Below are 20,579 nucleotides of genomic sequence, written 5' to 3'. Positions count from 1 at the left end.
TGCAGTGAGTCGAGATTACACCACTGCACTCCAGCCTGAGCAAAAGAGGGAGACTCTGTCTCAAAAAAGATAATAATAATAAAAATAAAACAAAAAAAAGGATTAACAGCACTCACGAGGATCCACCTCCATTTACATCCATAAACTCCTGCCTTCTTCTCCTCTATTTGGATGCACATGTTCACATGCACACAGGCACACACACACACACACGCACACAAGTCAGCTCCACACAGCCTGGCCATCGAGTATCAGTTAATGGCTATTCAAAGTCAGACAAGTGAGCAATATATCTTGCTCCGTGATCAAGGGTATAGGTGGAAGGGAGTCAAAGAATGAAACCAGAAAATGTCAACGCAAGTCTGAAAGGCACAGAAAAGGTTCCAAAACAAGGCATTTAAAACCAGAACCAAGGTTTCAGAACTAAACAATTCACGATATGGTGGTTTTAAAATATATCCACAAATACTTTGCCAATCCTTTTTCCAAATGGTGAAAACTAATTCCACTCCAGTTGAGTGTGGGCTGAAACGAGTCCCTTCTAATGAACAGAATATGGCCAATGTGAACAGCATCTGATCAAGCCACAAAAGACATCACAGTTTTCTCCTTGCTCTCACTCTCTCTCATCACTTGTGGAGGATGCCAGTGGCCATGTCATAAGTAGCCTAAGGAGAGGCCCACACAGTGAGGAACTGAGGCCTCCTGCCAATAGCCACATGAGTGAACCATTTTGGAAGCCAATTCCCAAACCTTCAGACAATTACAGTCCCAGCCAGCATCTTGACTACAACCTCCTGAGAGTCCCTGAGTCAGAACCACTCAGCTAAGCTGCTTTCAAATTTCCAACCATAGAAATTATGATATAACAGATGTTTGTTGTTTTAAGCCACTAAGCTTTGAGATAATTTATTATATCATGATGGATAGCCAATATACATGAGATACAATCCTTATACCAGAAGTTACATGTTGGAAGTCGAGATCTAGATTCAGTCTACAAATATATTTTCTTCAGCTCATAATAGTGGGATTTTTTTTAATAAGCCAACATTTAAAAATCATTACATTTCATTTAGAAATCTAGATTGCCAGTCTCTAAAAAAATTTAGGAGATTTCTAGCAACACAAAGTCCTGCATCCCACCTCTGGCAACAAGCGGTGGAAGCTGAGAACCTACTATACAAGAGACACGCTGTCCCTCGTCCACCACAGCCACCACCAGAGACTACTCATCTCCATACTGACCCCAGAGGTCCTTGCCATTTAGATGGCTTCTGCATTGCTATATAACTTCTGGTTGAGAAATATTTCCCAGTTCCTATATCTTTATCAAAAGTAGGAAACAAAAGATGTACTGAAAGGTCTGTGTGTTTTTAAGAAATCTAGGAGAAAACTTATTTCTGAGCAGAAATGAAGAATATTCCTGCATATCAAATACGCCACTGTTGTGTACCTGTGCTGACTACATACAATTTAAGAACGCATTTTTCATCCCCTGGTGGTTTTGCTCACTAGGCTAGCTGACTGGTCCCTGTAGGTAATGGGTTAGCTAAAACTGTTTCTTCTCTTCCTAGGCCCTTAGAAATGGAGCTGGGGTAAGGCATATGAGCATGCTAGATCTGGTCCTTCAGCATCTTAAAAGTAGCAGCCAACATTAGACCTTTCCTCTCATATTGCTTGTTTTCAGAAGAACTTCAGTTTTAGAAAGATACTATAACATCCATTAAATCTTTTTCTGGCTTTGTACTTAGAATAATTGTTGAGCCTGGGTGTCTTACTGGTTGTTGACTCAAATTATGTCTGACTACAACCATCTAGAATAATCAGAGATAGTTTCAGGTGCAACCCCTACTTTATCATAAATGTATGCCTTTTACTGTTACTAATATTTCTGTGAGGGTCAGCAAACCACAGCACACAGGATAAATCTGGCCCACCACCAGCTTTTATAAATAAAGTTTTATTGGGACACAGTCACACTCATTTATTTACTTTTTTGTTGTCTGTGGCTGCTTTCATACCACAGTGGCTGAGCTGAGTAATTCTGACAGAGACTTTACGACCCACAAACCTAATATGTTTACTATCTAGCCCTTTATCTCTAGCTGACTCCTGAACAAGAATGATAAAATACAAATGTTTTGGTGGTCAATAAGCTGAGAACTCATTGTGCTTCAAAAGAATACAACACAGGAAAAGGTAAGTTCACCATGCTTTCTCCAGAAAATTTACCTATAACTCATAGTCAATAACCCTGAAGCTTTCTTTACCTTACAAATGGACATAAATAGAACTGGTTTTAAGTTGAAAATGAACTCACCGTGGCTAGTTTCTGAACATCTTCATCTGATGCTCCCAGAGATGCCAGACCTATTTCTTGTGAAAACTGAGCAAACTTAGGATCCGCAAGTAGTGGAACATGTCCCAAGAGTTCATGGCATGTGTCTCTGACAAAAAAAGACATCACAAAGATATGTTGTATAAGAAGCTTTAAATTACCACTGGTAGAACAAGACTTAAAATCCTAAATAAGACTTTGTCACTATAATTAATTAGTTACTATAGTTTATCAATGCTTGGACTTTTTAATCATTTTAATATGTCTGAAATCCCAGTGCATCTCATAATCAACAGCACTTAAAACATATGATATACAATATTTTAATAACATAAAAGCAACTACCATTTTCAAGCTCTTACTATATGCCAAGTACATGATAAGTGTTTTGTTATATGCATTATATCTTTTATTCTCAAAATAACCTTAGAGAATTGAAGTAACTTGTTAGCACAGGATCCCGTAGATCAGGGATAGGAAAACAACAGCCATGGTCCAAATCTGTTCCATTGCCTTTTTGTAAAAAAAAGTTTTACTTGAATATAGCCATGCCCATTCACTTGTGTATTACCTGTGGCTGCTTTTGACCACACTGCAGAGTTGAGTAGTTGTGACTGAGATCATAGGGCCAAAATAATTAACTAGCTGACCCTTTACAGAAAAAAAAATTGCTGTTTCTTGCTATAGATAGTGAGGAAGGCAAAATTGGAATCCAATTTGTCTTGATTTTTAAACTTTTGCCGTTAACCCTTGAGTTGCACTGCAACTCTGTAACACTTTGCCAGGCAATGGGTAACGGCAGAGGATTCTATTGTCATCATCATCAAAGTAGCTTTTCCAGTAGATGATTCATACCTCTAATATAAGCAACTTTCTTGTGATAACACACTATAAGAATCTCCCAGTTCTCTGCTTTGGTTAGCCTGAACTAGGTAATAATAGAAGCCTGGAACCCCTCTCATTTGTCTGAGCTTTCATTTGGAGCCAGATAAGTGGGCAAAAGACAGGTATCTTTCACAACAATACAAGGCAGATGCCTTCCTGAGTCATTGCCATGAATAATGAACTGTTCCATGATACCAAGCTGTAATGGAATGAATTCCCCTGTGGTTGTCTGGGAATGGATTGAGATGCAGGAACATTTTAAATTACTGACCGAAAAAAAACACCAATTACCTAGGTAGTAATTAAAAGATATTTTTGATTTCACTTGTACTCCTCTGAAATCTATCACTTCAAATAGGTGCTAGAATACAAATACCAGGTGCTACCATTATTACAATTATAAAGTATGTTGGATGGTCACACAGTTGAAGCAAATGAATAATGGTCAAGGGCCAAGATTGTTGCCCGCATAAAATAGATAGCATCACTCAATCACTCAATCAAAAAATCTTATTCCCACAACCCAAACCATATCCCCAACCTTGGCCAGTTACTTCATAGAGAGCAGGTTGAAAGGGCAGCCAACTGAGAATAGTGGACAGGATACTGAAACAAACTCCAAATTCATCCCTTGTCAACTGTGTCAATAACTTCCTTTTTTGTACATGAACTGAACTGAATTTGTTTTTTTAAAAAAAAGGAATATGAGGTGGTTATTCTTCAATCGCATTGCTTATGGCAAAGAAGCAGATGCACTGGATTTCAGGGTATAGGAGCATTTAAATGTAATCCAAGCCCTTCATTTCACATATGAAGAAATGAAAAACAAAGAAGAGAGAGAGAATATACTGAACTCCTACCATGTACTAGGTAATGTGCTAAATGTTTTCAAGTCACATTGGTAACTGAATGTTTCCTTACATGTTTTATAAAGGAATAACAAATACAAATAAGAGAAGAAGCTTTATTATTCCAATTTAACAAATGAGGAAGCTAAAATTTAGTAAATCTAAGAATCTTTTCCTAAGCTTCCACACTTTTAGCAAAGACAGAGACAATTCCTTTTTTTTTTAATCAGGGTCTCCCTTTGTTGCCCAGGCTAGAGTGCAGTAGTGCAATCACAGCTCATCGCAGCCTGGACCTCATGGGCTCAAGCGATCCTCCCACCTCAGCCCCTCAAGTAGTTGGGACTACAGGTACATGCCACCACATCTGGTTAATTTTTTGTAGAAATGTCAGGGGTGGAGGTGGGGGGTTCCTCACAACGTTGCCCAGGCTGGTCTTGGACTTCTGACCTCAAGCGATCCTCCCACCTTGGCCTCCCAAAGTGCTGGAATTATAGGCATGAGCCACTGCACCCAGCCCAGAGACAAGGTTCGAAATCAAATTTTTTGAACTCCAAACCTACACTCTTTCTGCTCTCTGTTGTTTCCATTTGTAGATATGGTGTAAGCAAGAAAAGGGCTGGGGCGTACATAGCTTAGGCCGTAGGAAGAGAGTTTAACCAAGCTAGCTAGCACAAGTAAGAAATGTAGTCAGTATTTCCTAAGTCTCTTTTCCTCCAACTCAGTGTTTCTCAACTTTCCAAATCACTTGAGGAGCGTTTTAAAACTACCGAATGACTAGGCCCTGCCTTATACTAATTCAATCAGGCTCCCTGAGATAAACCTGAGCATTTTTTTAAACTCTCACCAGGTGATAATAAGACACAGCCAGGGCTGAGATTCACTGTCATAACTGATGACTCTAGGAGCTCTCCTAGCAAGCTTCAAGCAACCAGTACTTAAAACTACAACTGAATGTGATTATGTAATTGAGAGCTGCTCAAGTTTAATCCCACTAAAATTACATCATGATACTGAAGAATAATGAAAGGTGGTGACTGAGAGGTAGATGGGTAACTAATTCCTTCTCCATGTGCATTTGATTCAGTTAGAAGTCCAATACTTCTAAGCCGGGAGTGGACCCTATGGACTCATTGTTCTGATCGATTTTTTTAAAAGGTCATGCCGCCTGCGTCAATATTGGAATTAAGATCAAGTAACCCACCTTGGAAAAATCTGAAAACCTCCATTGTGGCTCATGATGTAAATGCTAAAGAGCTCCCACTGATCCAGGCAGAAGATGTGGCAACAATAATTTTAAATTAGTCACTATGTCAACTCCAAGAAAATACTGAAGATGATGAGTATTCTCTCATTGCGTAAACAAGGTGAGCAGAAACTAAAGTAACAATTATAGTGAATGCTTACTACGAGCCAGGCACTGTGCTAAATGCTTCATAACGTAAAAAGAGAATAGGGTAGGTCAAAGCTACAGTGGTGTTAGATGTTTGGTGCAATATGGAATTTACCTTTGAACTTGTTAAATACTTGAGGAAGGCCAATCCAAAAGACAGTCTTCTGTGTACTTAGATACTAATGGAGTCCGAAAGCTTACTGGTAGAAGGTAAGGTGACAAGTTAGCAGTTAGGAAAATACTAGAGATCCAAAGACATTCAGGAGTCAGTTCTCCATGGTAGAAAAAGGAGCTATCACCTGAGTGTTAAGATGTCATTATCAGGCCGGGCGCGGTGGCTCAAGCCTGTAATCCCAGCACTTTGGGAGGCCAAGATGGGCGGATCACGAGGTCAGGAGATCGAGATCATCCTGGCTAACACAGTGAAACCCCGTCTCTACTAAAAAAAAAAATACAAAAAACTAGCCGGGCGAGGTGGTGGGCGCCTGTAGTCCCAGCTACTCAGGAGGCTGAGGCAGGAGAATGGCGTGAACCCAGGAGGCGGAGCTTGCAGTGAGCTGAGATCCGGCCACTGCACTCCAGCCTGGGAGACAGAGCGAGACTCTGTCTCAAAAAAAAAAAAAGATGTCATTATCAGAAACCTATAACTCACTAGCCAACTTAAGAACCTTTAATACCATCACAATGACAAAGTAATCTAACTACACAAAGAAGAGGATAAAAGAAGTTATAAATTTGGAAGAAAAGAATCATACAATACAGCAGAGTAAGTTATATTGTTTCATTAAGAATGAAAGCCTGAAGCGAGATGTCTAGCAGAATTATTAATGGAACCTCAGAGATACCCTTTGCTCTATTACAAGTAGAAATGATCATGCTGTATTTTGCTAGCTTGTGCCCTCTTCTCAGCTCCATTTCCATGCAGAGACCCTGAGAAAGACCTTCCCTTCAGATTCCTGAACAAAGTGTGGACACAGCATCTCATGGGGCCAAGGCTTTAAGCACCTGTATTTCAAGACCAGGAACAAGGTTATTACATTTTATGTCTTTGGTGAAACATTCTCAGAAATAAACACCATATTGTTCTCTATCCCACTGTCTTTGGCTAAGGTACATGTAGACAAAGGAAATTGAAGTGCCTGGAAACTCTTCAACCAGAGAGGAAAGATTTTTAACATTACTAATAAAAGCGATTCATTAACTTTGAAAAGTTTACATTTTTTAGATTCTCTGAGACCAGAGGACTTAGAAGCTGAAGTGACCTCCACTCTTTGGGGCAGAAAGGGGTTCCAGGCTATGGGGATTCTAAAGGAGACTGCAGACCGCAAAACCTTCTCTCTAACCTCTGTACCAATTAAGGTCCGCTGGGCTGAAATTATGCTATTAAACTCTATTTTACAAAGTGCAAATGCCACTGCGCTGGGTCCTGCATGTAAAGTAGTTTGAGATCCCTACTTTGGTTGTATCATCCACAGCCAAACCCCTGAGTATCTAATTATGAACAGGTTTCTGATGTGAGTTCACAACTATTGCCTTATCTCACCAGATCTCTCCAAAAAGATTCAATTATTTGGCCATAATTGCACCTGTCAGCACATGCTGCCTCCAATCTCTACATCAGCAAACTTTTCTCTTTTTAACTCCCATCCCTTTGATACATTTTTGCCTGAATAATGCTTTTTAGAGTCCTTTTCACAAACGTGCTCTGTTCACTGGAAATGCAAGACCTTTCAAAGCTGTTAACACTGTAAAACATCATGTCTCCTTTTTATTTAAAAAAAAAAAAAAAGCAAGAGCTGATATCAGACACTAAACTTTTGCTGCTCTAAATTGGAATCTTCTCTGATAAGCCCTGCTAGGGGGATTCTAAAGCCTGCAGAAATAGGTCCACAAAGGAGCCTCGGTGAAATGTCTCTGGGAAATTCTTAACTCAGTCCAAGAAAGTAGCCATCATTTTGCTATGAAGAAACAAGGGTTCTGGTTGTTAAGTTCAAATCCAAAATGAGTCTGGCATTTTTCTCCTCTTATCAGTTTTCAAAGCTGACTCCTTGCACTACGTGTTGAACAACTCCTTTTTATTTTCGCTGTAAATTAAAGCCTTTACGAGGCATTGAGCGAGCGTCCAACATTTGCTTCCCATCCCAAATCTGCACATCTGTCTTTTAAAATGTATTTCTATAGGTTTTGTTTGCTCTAAACGACACAGAAGCCAACACTTTAGCTAAATCATGAAGAGAAGGAAAGGCAGATGAGTGGGAGAAGTGGAAACTTTGCATTAATAAAAGGAAGCAGGAGGATGAGCTGGGAAGCAAAATAGGGTGCGTTTTTCGGCTTTCACACAACATTTGGTGGGTAAATGCAAGTAATGTGGGGTAACACACTGGATGCATTGCAGACAGGTGACTTAGTTTGCTTTCATTGCATAAGATGATAAGGGGAATTAACTTGGTAGTGAGGCAACTTTCCCTCAGGGCTTGTTTTGGAGCCATATACAGAGTTTCTTTAGTTTAGATTTAAAAGAGCATACTGTAAAATCTGACCCAGATAAGATTTTGGGCAATTCTTATGATCACTCCTTCTTATATTCCTATCATAGTATAGCTACAAAGTCACCTTTTTTTTTTTTTTTAAGTCGGACACCTGGATGTTGCCCTGGAGAAAATCTTCTTTGCTTTTTCCCTTAGGAATCACATGGACGTGCACTGATGTTTCTCTTCTTTACTACAATTCTTTTAAGACTGACAGATATTATAGTTGTCTTTCTTCAAATTTAGTTCATTGTGTGCCTATTTGTACCAGGTGCTATATTAGGAACTGAGGCTTAAAAGTAAACAAGGCATAATCTTAGAATAACTCCTAGCAAAAGTCACCATCTGGTTTCAGAAAAAGGCAATCAAATAGCAAGTACAAACTTTCCTGATGCATCAAAAGAAACAATTTCCAGTTCTTAGAGGGACCACAGAAAGACTGCAATGGAAATTCTGTTTGGTATGTCACTAGCTCCCTACTGATATAGCTTAGATATTTGTACCCAACCAAAATCTCATGTTAAAATGTAATCCCCAATGTTGAAGGTGGGGCCTGGTGGGAGGTGACTGGATCACGGGGGTGGATTTCTCATTAATGATTTAGCACCATCCTCTTGGTGCTGCCCTCAGGATAGTGAGTGAGTTCTCCCGAGATCTGGTCATTTAAAAGTGTGTGGCACACCCCCTCTAACTCTTTCTCTCTCATTCCTGCTTTCGCCATGTGAAGGGCCTGTTCCCTTTCTGCCTTCCGTCATGACTGGAAGCTTCCTGAGGTCTCCCCAGAAACAGATGCCACTATGCTTCCTGTGCAGCCTGCAGAACCATGCGCCAATTCAACCCCTTTTCTTTATAAATTACCTAGTCTCGAGTATTTTTTATAGCAATGCAAGCATGACCTAATAAACCCACCATTTCTGAAGTATTTCTTATTTCTTCAAGAAATAAGAGATATTTAACTTTCTCTCCACCTCTCCAAGTTCAGTGTAATTAAGAAAGCAATATAACACAACAGTCAAAAGCATATACCCTAGTGTCAGACTTAAGTTCATCTCTCATATTCTTTTGTAGGCAAATTACTTAGAGCAGCACTGTCCAATGGGACTGACTGTCTGCAACAATAAAAATGTTCTGTAGCTGTACCATCCAATATAATAGCCACTTGACACAGGTGTCTACTGAACACTTGAAATGTTGCTAGTGCTACTGAAGAACTAAATGTGTACTTTTATTGAATTTTAATTAATAAATGTAGGTAACCACATCTTACCATATTGGACAGCACAGACATAGTGTTTTCTCATCTATAAAATGGAGATTGTAAGATTTCTTCTCTCTTACATTATTTTTTCTCTTATTGAGATGGAGTTTCCCTCATATCACCCAGGTTGGAGTGCAGTAGCCCCATCTCGGCTCACTGCAAGCTCCGCCTCCTGGGTTCAAGTGATTCTCCTACCTCAGCCTGCCAAGTAACTGGGATTACAGGCACCCGCCACCACACCCAGCTAATTTTTTTGTATTTTTAGTAGAGATGGGGTTTTACCAAGTTGGCCAGGCTGGTCTCAAACTCCTGACCTCAGGTGATCTGCCTGTCTCGGCCTCCCAAAGTGCTGGGATTACAGGCGTGAACCACCGCACCCAGCCATCTCTCATATTATTAAACGATGTAGTAAGAGAATGCATGGAAAATCTTAGTTCCCATCAGTTAGGTATTATTATTCATTACATTAAATTGTATTTATATCTAAGCCTATCATACTGGAATAAGTTTTGCCCTTTGAGAAGGTACTTTATCACTTAAGAAGGAGTAAGTTTCTCTAGGACAGAGATTAGGCCATGCTCATACTTGGGTCTGCAGTGCTTAGAAAAGCCTAGCACATAAGATATGCTCAATAACTGCTTTTTTAACTCACCTGAATAGACCAGGTGATGATGGGGCTCTGTTGCTCCAAATAGAAGTGAATCCAAGTGAAACTCAAGTATGGTTTTCCTAATTTCCAGTGTCACATAAAGGCTTTGGACCAGAACTTGGTTTTGCTATTTTCTAGTTGTGTAACCTTAGGGAAATTGCCTGACTTCTCTGAACCTTGGAATTGCCATCTGTAAAATGGTGAAAATCCTGTTGACCTAATAGAGATGAGTAGGATGATGCCAGACAAACAGAATGTGTTTGGGAAATGTCAGCTCCCTCTTTCCTTCTCTCTTGTGGTGGCTTCTGTGCCCATCCATAGATGTAATTCTCTACACGGTAGTTAAGAGGTATGAACAGTGATTACTTCTTTCTTGCATAAAATTCAATCATTTTGGATTTTTTCTTCTGAACTTGCAATTTAAAAATGCAAATACTCCTGGAAAAATTTCTCCCTGGTCATCTCAGTCTTCAGCACCTGAAAATACATAATGAACTTCTCCCTGACTACAGAGTGCTGAAGGAATATAAATTTTGATTTGGGCCAGGTACTTCTGAGTGCTAATTTTGGATTATGGGCTCCACACAAGGAAAACAGAACTGGGTGCAGGGGTAGGGGAGAGTGACATAAGGAATCCTGCTTTGAATCGGCAAGAAAAAAAAAAAGAAGGGTGGCTGAAGCATTGAAGCCTTATCCCAAGTCACTACAGAAAACAGCCTAAAAGAACAAAAACAGGGTTCCAGCAGACACTTAGATGCAATTTGGTTTCACACTGCACATTTTAAATAATGTATAGCATTTTTTAAAAGTAGAATGTATATTGTTAGAATGCTTAAGCTCTTGAGACAAAAGACTCTATAAGAAGCCTCAGGGGTGATTTTTGCTTTTAGGCACTTCACAAAACTAGACACAATATTATGACTGCAAACTTGGGAGTCCAGGTCTAGGAACGTGGCCCTGTAACTAAGGACGCACTGGAATTTTATGATGCACATTAGCCCTCCACATGAATTTAAGAGGTGCCAAGTAAGGGTGAACTTATTTGGTATTTTTATAAAGCTTTTTTCTCTCCAAAGATCAAAGTGTTATTTCATCATCGCTCACACAGGGAGGTTAAATGGCTTACTGACAGTCACACTGGGAGCTGAGAGTGGGGCCTACATTTCTGGGCAAGCAGGTCCTTCTGCCTGAGGACACAGCAGTCTCCTATCTGTATTACTGCCCTTTCAGAAGGTACTTTAGCACTTAAGAAGAAGTAAGTTTCTCCAGGACAGAGGTGAGGCCATGTTCATATTTGGGTCTGCAGTGCTTAGAAAAGCCTAGCATATAAGATACGCTCAATACTGTAGAGAGGTGCTGTCCCCTTCTTTTTCCCAGTGAGACAGCAGATGCCTCCTCCTCTTGATACATGGGGCAGACCAACTGTGACCTTGTGAAGATCAAAAGAGAGGGTGGGCCTCCAAAGAGCCGGGAAGTTGGGCTAAGGACTGGATGGAGCAGCACAGCACTAAACTATGTAATAGCCATAAACAGTCTTATGGTTCCGGCAAATCAGGGTCACCAAATAAAAGTAAGGAAGTATCCCTTTCAAGGCCAGGCACAGTGGCTCACGCCTGTAATCCCAGCACTTTGAGAGGCCAAGGTGGGCAGATCACAAGGTCAGGACTTCGAGACAAGCCTGACCAACATGATAAAACCTCATTTATACTAAGAATACAAAAATTAGCCAGTCGTAGTGGCGGCCCCCTGTAATCCCAGCTACTCAGGAGGCTGAGGCAGGAGAATCACTTGAATCCAGGAGACGGAGGTTACAGTGAGCCAAGGTCACACCACTGCGCTCCAGCCCAGGCAACAGAGTGAGACTCCGTCAAAAAAAAAAAAGGAGTCTTTTCAAATCCCTTCCACAAAATGTGCCATTGGAAAACAACAACAAAAACAAAAATGCTATTCACCTTCAGCATAGAAATAAGTTGTGAGTATTTCTGTTTAGTGTTACTGATTAACAAAATAGTGGCTAAGCCCACAGGTGCTGGCGTTACTCCCGAATTTCAAACCCTGACTCACGAGCTTACCAGCTATGTTACCTTGGGCAATGTATTTAACCTTTCTGTGCCTCATTCCCTCATCTATAAGCTCAGAATAATAATAATAACAACTCAAAGTGTTGTAGTATTAGGTGAGTTCATCCATACATAACACTTAAAATAGTGTCTGGTGCTATTAACAGGAAACCTGTGTCCGGTTGACATATAGTAGACATGTTTGTTTGCTATTCACAGTAAAAGTATTGTTGCTACTGCTGTTGTGGTTGCTGTCAAGATTATCTATGCTGGAGGATGGAAGGAATTCAAGTATTTTCAGGTCTTGAGGCCACTAACATCTTAACTGGCCCTCGGTACAGCCCAAACCAGACTTCTCTTAAGTTAGAGGATGGCTACCAAACTGAGGGTATGTGCACCAGTTACAAAGCAGGAAAGGGAGGCCAGATGGGACCGGCTTTCTGGGAACATGCCATTTTCCAAGAATCACCGGTAATAATGCTGCTCTGCAATCCTGAGCAGCAAAAATGGTAATAGTGCTATGGAAGAAGCCAGGTGGATGAGCAGGAAGCTTGGCACCAGGCTCGCATGTCCTATGGGAAAGAACAAGTTTAAGCTAAACACAGCTCGTGGGCATGCAGGTTAAACTCCGTAAAGCTCTGGTTTATCCTCCCAGCTCTGCAGGAAGACCATGCTGAGATGACTTCAGCAAGGCCCGATATTAAAAACACCAACAACAGCCAGGGCCCAAGTCCCAGAACCTCTCAGGTGGGAACAAGGAGGAAAAGTTGGGAAAGAAAACTTCATATTTTTCCTCTCATTATGGACCTAGTGAGAGGCGTCTGTTCAATCAAGAGAGGAGCAACCAAGCTTTCCTAATAAGCAAGGGTTAAGCAAAACATTCATTTACTTTACTTAGAAACGGATGAAAAATAGTGTCAGAAATAATTCACTTTTATTTTTCTTATAAAATTAAACAGCAGCAATTATAAGAAAAATCACCTGACTGCAAAGCCTTTAAACAGTTATATTTAAAAATAACATGAATTGCCTCTAAACTGGTCGACTGCAACAAAAAAGATGTTCCTTAACACAAATGTATTTCATTGTATTATGGCAATATAAGTTGCAGTATTAGTCACTGGTGCCCTGAATTATTCCTCAATGCTGAAAGTTTGCTCTTTGATTTGAAAAGTGATGCCAGCAGAAGAGATGTGTGGAATAGGAACAACACAGCAAAGGGTGCTGCCTTGGCATTAGAAATAGAACCCTGCACCCATATAGGCTAAGCTGGCAGCCAGGGAAAAGAACTGTGAGTTATCGTTCCTACCTAGCGAACGGAGGCAAGAGGGGGCCCCCCCGGGGTCTCCCCCCCCCCCCCCCCCCCCCCCAACTTCCCGCGCGCGAAAATGCAGCCGGCGCCGGGTTCGGTGCAGACCAACTGGGCATGCGCCAGGTGACGTCAATCCGAAGAGACCAAGATTTACCTGGTCGCACCTGCGGAACGCCCCCCCACACACACACACACACACCCGTGCCCCGCCTATTGCCCTCCTACTCCTAGAAAAGCCACTCTCCGCCATTGAGCCACGCCGCCTTCTCACAGCTCCAGTCCTGTCGGGATGTCGGGACTGTGGGAAGTCAGTCGGAGAGCCCCACCGGGGGACTCTGCCGGCCTCCTTTGCGGGAGGCCCACAGACTTCTTCCCCACACCTTAGGTGACTAAAATAAACTTGCAGTTTTGCTCCTACACTTGCCTACCCGCTGGTTCTTTTGCGCCCGCTCCGCTGGTCTTAGAAAAACAAATCATAGCAGACTGAGCCCCCACTTTGCCTTTTAAACAGGCCACTGAGGCATCTGACCATGAACCTTAGGGGCTCACACTCTGCTAGTTGCCAGGGTTTGTGCCATCTCTTTCACTATCTCTCTCTCTCTCTTTCCTCTCTCTGCCTGACTCTCCATTCCTGATCCACAGGACCCAGGGTTGAAGGAGGACTGCTTTCCTGATACACTGCACCCTCTCTGCCTCGGATCTGCAAGTAACCCTGTTGTAAAAGAAGATGAGGTGGCGGGAGGGCATAGCATGAGAGAGTGCACAATGGACTTCCCAGAGAGACAAAATGAGATCAGGGAGATTTAGAACTTCTCAAGATTTTGTTCTGCCACTGTACACATGCCAGGCGATGCTCACACACCTACATAACTTGGAACTCTGCATCTTTCCCTCTCATTCCAGTGAGTGAGAGGGAAGGTATTAGGTATTATTGGAATAACTTTGAATTTGGCCCAATTGATTTTTTTAAAGGAAATTATTTGCAAACTTCCTTACCCGATTAGTGAGAACATTGCAATCACAGCTGATCAAAGCATGCAGCCAGGCAATACTGAAATGCAGATTCATTGCCTCAGGCACTGCTCAAAGGGAGAAAAGGCAAGAGTCCATTTCCTTTTCTAGCAGATCAGTGACCTTTCAATCCAGGCATTAATATATAGAAAACAGCTCCTCCCACCAGGAAAACCAGAAGTCACTAATTCACAAGTGGTTCTCTATTGTTCTTCAGGCCGGAAAACGTTCCCCCAGGTAACCAGTCTAATCTGCCATCACTGTTTTTTTCTTTTGATAGATTCAGGGGGTCCATGTGAAGATTTGTTACAGGAATATATTGTGTAATGGTGAGGTTTCGTTTCCAGTGTACCAGGTTTCGAGAAGTCAGAGCCTTTAAAATTGTAAAATGTAAAAAGAAGTTGAAGATATGTTTAAAATCCAATGTGTGTTGAAAACTGTGATGGCAAAATCCATTCTACCAGACTGAAAGCGAAAATAAAATTCTCTTTTCAGATAATGTCTTTTTTGTTGCTTCATGCTCCTTTCTACCTGGGTCTTCAGGGCTCACCTTCGTCTCATTAGTGCAGCCTCCACTACAACAGTTCAGCAATTGAAAGCAGCTATTTGGAAGCACAGTACAAGCACCAAACACAGTAGCCAAGCTGAACTTCATAAATTGGAGAATCTGCCCTCTAGTTGGTTTTCAATTGAGGAAATGGGATTTCATTACAAAGACAATGCCTGTGAAAGTGCTTGGGCAGGAAATATCCCTCCCAGTATAGTACCCATAGATTCAAACTATGTGGCTGAGAAGGGACTTAGGACTTTGCAATAGACAAGGATTAAAAAGATCTTTACAGAGAATTTTGTCTGCATAGTATATTTCTGGAAGGATGAAATGGAAACTAGTAGCAGTGGTTGCCTCTGGAGAGGATGCAGTGGGTATCAAGGGGACAGAGGATGGAAAGAAACTCACTGTTCACAGTATATACCTTTTAGTGCACATTAAATTCTGAATTATGCATATGTATTACCTATTCATAAAGTAATAATTAAAAAACCAAATGAATGGCCTGTAATCCCAGCACTTTGGGAGGTCGAGGCAGGTGGATCACCCGAGGTCAGGAGTTCAAGACCAGCATGGCCAACATAGCAAAACCCCATGTCTACTAAAAATAACAAAAAATTAGCTGGGTGTGGTGGTGCATGCCTGTAATCCCAGCTACTAAGGAGGCTAAGGCAGGAGAATTGCTTGAACCCGGGAGGCAGAGGTTGCAGTGAGCCAAGATTGTACCACTGCACGTGCCAGAGTGAGATTCTGTCAAAAAAAAAAAAAAATACAAATGATATGAAACCCACAACAAAATAAAGGGCTTATAAAAACAACCCCTAGTTAGTGAATCCCAAGTTTCCACCCTCTGACTTAGTCTCCTCTTATCTGTGTAGTCATAGGAGACTTGGGAGAAAAATGATTACTCAAATCTATTGTGGGTGCTTTGTATTCACTTCTGAGCTTATAATCTTTATTTGTAACTACGAGAAACTTCTCCATCTGGAGGTTCCAGCCATAGGCACCTCACAGACACCGTACCCTAAACCCATCCTCCTCTTCTCTCCCTCTTTCCTTTTCTCTTCCCTCCAAGCTTGATCCTCCTCCAATATTCTCAGTCATTATTAGAAATGACTTTCCACTCAGCGTCCCAAACAAAAACCTTAGCCTTACCTTAGGGGCCCTCCCCTCATCTCAACCCTATAGTAGTCACTGGATATTGTTACTTCCATCTCTATGGTGTTAAGAGGGCATCAAATAGGTGCCCTCTTATACTATACCTCTGACCTCATCTAGCTCCACACCTTATGAACTATATTCCTTCATAGAATGTGAGCTCCCTAGCTGGTTTTCCACGTTGTTCATTCTCAACAATTCCCCGGTCCTTACCCCCAGTCATTTTTCTCCAATACGCATACCTGATTATGCCTAAGAACCTTGGATAGCTCCTTATTGCCTACAGAATAAAGTCCAAATGTCCTAGTTTGACAAATGGTCATTTATAACATGGCCTGAAGATACATTTCATCCCTAATACGTAAACTGTACCCTGGCTGTTCTGTTCTAACAAGCCTTGCACATGTATGCCTCTTGCGTGTCTCCACAACTTTGCACTTGCTGTTTCTTCTGACTTGGAAAGCTTCCCCTTCCTTCCCCACCCAGCCTTGTACAAAAATGAAATTTCTGCTCATCCTTCCAGACCCCCACACAGGTTATACGTTCTCTGAAAAGTCTTTCGGGACTGTGCCTTCCTCTGTGCTCTCCAGCACTTTGTATACACACTAATTATAACCCTAACCACACTATTTTCTAGTTATTTATGTTTCTATCTCTGCTGCCAGAATGTGAGCTGCTTTAAAAAAAAAAAAAAAAAAAAAAAAAAAAAAAGCTACTATATTTTATTTATCTCTGAATCCACTGCACTGCCCTGCTAGCATTGCACATAAATGTTTGCTGAATAAATTGGCCGAAAGTACTTTGGTAAAAATGCAACACATTATCCTCTGTGGCTAACATCTCATTTCTTTGCCTCTCTCTCTCTCTCTGCATACCTTTTGGCACGCTATCACAGGTCTCAGGAGGGCCAGTCATTCAATGGAAACTAACAAAGTGCCTTCTATTTGTAAACAGGGCCATTTGTAAACCCTCTGGGCTAGATTTAGAGATTGCCTTTCTAACTCTGGCAATGCTTCTTTGAGCACTCACTCCACTGAAAGAAGCATTTCTTTTCCAAATGTCTAGGGTCCTATAAGTAACCTTTGTTTACCCTGAAAACACTTTCAGGGAAGCTGAAAAAAGCTTAAAAAAAGAAAAAAAAAGTAGTGACCCGACAGGGACCTACCTGGACGTGAGCCTTATGCCAGCCTAGGAAGAGGAAGGGTGCTTCAGAGACTTGACTTATGCTTGCTCACTTCCACTACCATCAGCTACTTAACTGCTTGAACCTCAAAAGCTTCTCTGCTCCCCAGTGAAGACCATGGCAACCCATTAACCACAAGTGCATTCAAGTAAAGCAGCATCATAAGCAAAGCGATACCCTGAGTGGCCTGAAGAACAGTGGGGGTAAGATTAAAGCAAGGCACACATTTTAATGGAGCCCAGGAAGGCAAAAGAACCCCAGAGCTCCCAGCCTCAGGGTCTCTGCTTTTGCTGTTCTCTCAGCCTGAAATTCTCCACCCCATCATATACACAGTCAAGTCTTTGCTCAGATGTTGTTTACCAAGAAGCTATACTGACCCAATCCAAGAAAACAGCACCCAGGACTCTCTGTCTCCTCCCCATGCTCTCTTTGTCTTCACAGCACTTATTAGCACTTTATGGAAGCACTTACACCTGACACCATATTACCTATCTGTCTGTCTGTACGCTAACCATTGTCTTCACCATCCACCTGGAAGGGCAGGAATGCTGTCTCATTCCCAGACAATCCAAGCATGTAGTTGTCTCCCAGTAAATACTTGTTACATATTTTAAAGCACTCAAAGAAATATGATACAGGGCATTTCACACTTGGAGACTGTGCAATCCCATGTGTGATTAGGCCAAATGATTAACATGTGGGTGTTTCCAGCTTACTCCTGCTTCCTACCCATGTCAGAGCAGTATAGCACCACCTCTTAGCTTCTCTCCCCACTTCCAGCTTACCCATTGTCCAGGAGAGAATGGATAAAAGCCCCAAAGGAAAACTGACAGAACCAGAGAAGAATCACAAACCTCATCTATATCTGGAGGTGATGGGCAGGACTAGAGAAGTGTTCAAGAAACTAAAATGGCAGGCAGAGCAAAGCACAGAGTTCTGAGCTTGGAGGTAATAAAAGAGATGAGAGGGGATTAGTAATGAGTTGCTATGGTGTGTGGACATGAACCTCCTTCACATGAAAGAGGCCTCCTAATGAGAGAGGCTCACATGTTCTGACCATGTGTTAGTGTCTACTTTACACTTCTGTGCCTTCTCTTCCCCATCAGAAATGGAGATCTGGCCAAGCAGATGGCTCAGTGTTGGGGTGAAGCTAGAGCAACGAGCAATAGCTGTAATATCAGGAACCCCACGAACCCAGCTGAGGCGTCTGAACCTTCAGTGAGCCCTTTTTTCTTTAGGTGAGTGATGTGACTTTCACTGACTTAAAGAAATTAGTTTGGAAGTAAAACAGGGCCTAAGTCATTTTCAGGTAAAGTGATCATTGACCACTTTGTGGTGTGGTGGTCTCTGTCCAGCCTGGGCTTTAATGTAGGTACTCACGGTTCCGGGGTGTAGAGGGGATCTGAGCCATGCCGGATGTACTGGGTACAGTGGAACACTCTGTAGGCCAGTCCCGCCAGAAAGTCTCGTGGGCTCAGGTATCCAGCCACCGGCCTCACGGTGAAGCCAGACCTTTCTAAAAAGGCAACAGAAAGAGCCAACTAAATATTAACCCAGCAAGACTTGAAGGCCCAAGCAGAAGCTTCTACGATTTATAACGAAGATCCAGAAACAAAGTAATCAAGGTCATAAACCTCTTGACAACTGAATGACATATATTGTTAACAGCTATCATGTTTGGCGCTTCTGATGACTAAAATCACTCTCAAATGATGGTTTCCAGGAGAACAAGACATTCAAAAAAATGAAAAGAAGGGTGAAAAAAGTATTTAGAGATTTAAATTCAGAAGCCCGATTAGGATAAGAAATCTCAGAAATCGATTACAATCTAAAGTGATGCTTACCACACATTACCTGGTATCTTTCTAAGAGACCTTTCTAGGGATCTCTTCTGTGTGCATGTGTTCAGTGACACACAGCTAAGCACCCCCTTCACTAGCATCTTCAAATCAGTTCACACTGAGGCTTTCTATTGCCAATACCCGCTAACTCCTTCATTCTGTATTGTTTTCTGTGACGTAATATTAATTATCATGATTTAAAGAGGTACACCAAAGCCCTACATGCTCTATTGGTTTATGGTAAGAGGAAACAAAGTAAGAATACAATAAAGTCTATAAAACTGCCCTATACCACTAATTCAATTAGTTGTGAGTGTTCTCAGTCTAAGGGCTACATAATGTTTTCTTCTCAGGAAGGCCCAGAAAACTTACAATAGAAAGGCTATTCTTTTTTTTTTTTTCCAAATACACATTTTATTAAATTGTTGTATAAAGTCGTGCATTGCTTAACAATGGGGATACATTCTAGGAAATGCATTGTTAGGTGATTTTGTTGTTGTGTAAATCTCATAGAGTGTTATAATCTGATAAGATCACCACTATAATCACCATAGAGTGTTATAATCTGATAAGATCACCACTATAATCTGATAAGATCACCACTATGCATATGGTCTATTGTTGACTGAAAAGTCTATATGTGGCACATGACTATTTTTAAATAGCTGCTTTATGCTCTGTTCTCTTCTCACAAGAGCAGTTCTATTTTTTAATATAAATTGTATATATTTAAGATGTATAACTTTATGTTTTGATACATGCACACAGTAAGTCCTCAACGTCGTCGAAAGGTTCTTGGAAATTGCGTCTTTAAGTGAAATGACATAAAGCAGTGCCCAGAATAACATCATTTCCTTCAACATTGTACTGTCATAATGTTGATGAGGGGAAAAATTGGTTTTGTTTACATCGTTTCACTTTAAGCCACAGTTTTCAAGAACCTATCAATGACGTTAAGTGAGGACTTACTGCAATAACAAAATGATTACCACATTCAAGTTCATTAATATATCTTTCTTCTCATATAGTTATATGTGCACGTGTGTGTGTGTGTGTGTCTATGTCTATGTGTGTGTGTGTGGTAAGAGCACATAAAATTTAGTAACAAATTTCCCTTACGTAATATGCTATTATTAACTATAGTCCTCATGCTGTTCATTAAATCTCTGGATTACTGGGCACTGTGGCTCACACCTGTAATCCCAGCACTTTAGGAGGCCAAGGTGGGTGGATGGTATGGTTTGAAGCCAGGAGTTCGAGACTAACCTGGGCAACATGGCAAAACTTCGTCTCTACTAAATATAAAAAAATTAGCTGGCATAAGCAGCACGCACCTGTAGTCCCAGCTACTTGGGGAACACAGGTGAGGCACAAGAATTGCTTGAGCATAGGAGGTGGAGGTTGCAGTGAGCCGAGCTTGCGCCACTGCACCCCAGCCCGGGCAGCAGAACAAGACTCTGTCTAAAAAATAATAATTATAAAAAAAAGATCTCTAGACTTATTCATCCTATCTAACTGCAACTTTGTACGACAGTATCTCCACCCTTACCCCATCTCCTGCCCCT

General features: G+C 41.4%; 1 protein-coding gene across 1 annotated transcript in view; it reads right to left on the bottom strand.

Annotated features, from left to right (window-relative positions):
• Positions 1-20,579, bottom strand: part of TPH2 (tryptophan hydroxylase 2) — a 102,450-nt gene that overhangs the window by 42,048 nt on the left and 39,823 nt on the right. The window contains exons 7-8 of the mRNA XM_023226566.1: positions 18,554-18,689; positions 2,324-2,450 (exon numbers count right to left, since the gene is read on the bottom strand). Of these exons, the coding sequence (XP_023082334.1) occupies positions 2,324-2,450; positions 18,554-18,689 (263 nt within the window). The remainder of the gene's footprint in view (positions 1-2,323; positions 2,451-18,553; positions 18,690-20,579) is intronic.

Source organism: Piliocolobus tephrosceles, chromosome 10, assembly GCF_002776525.5.
Source record: "Piliocolobus tephrosceles isolate RC106 chromosome 10, ASM277652v3, whole genome shotgun sequence".
NCBI classification, from domain to species: domain Eukaryota; kingdom Metazoa; phylum Chordata; class Mammalia; order Primates; family Cercopithecidae; genus Piliocolobus; species Piliocolobus tephrosceles.
This window is presented reverse-complemented; position numbering and strand designations above follow the sequence as displayed.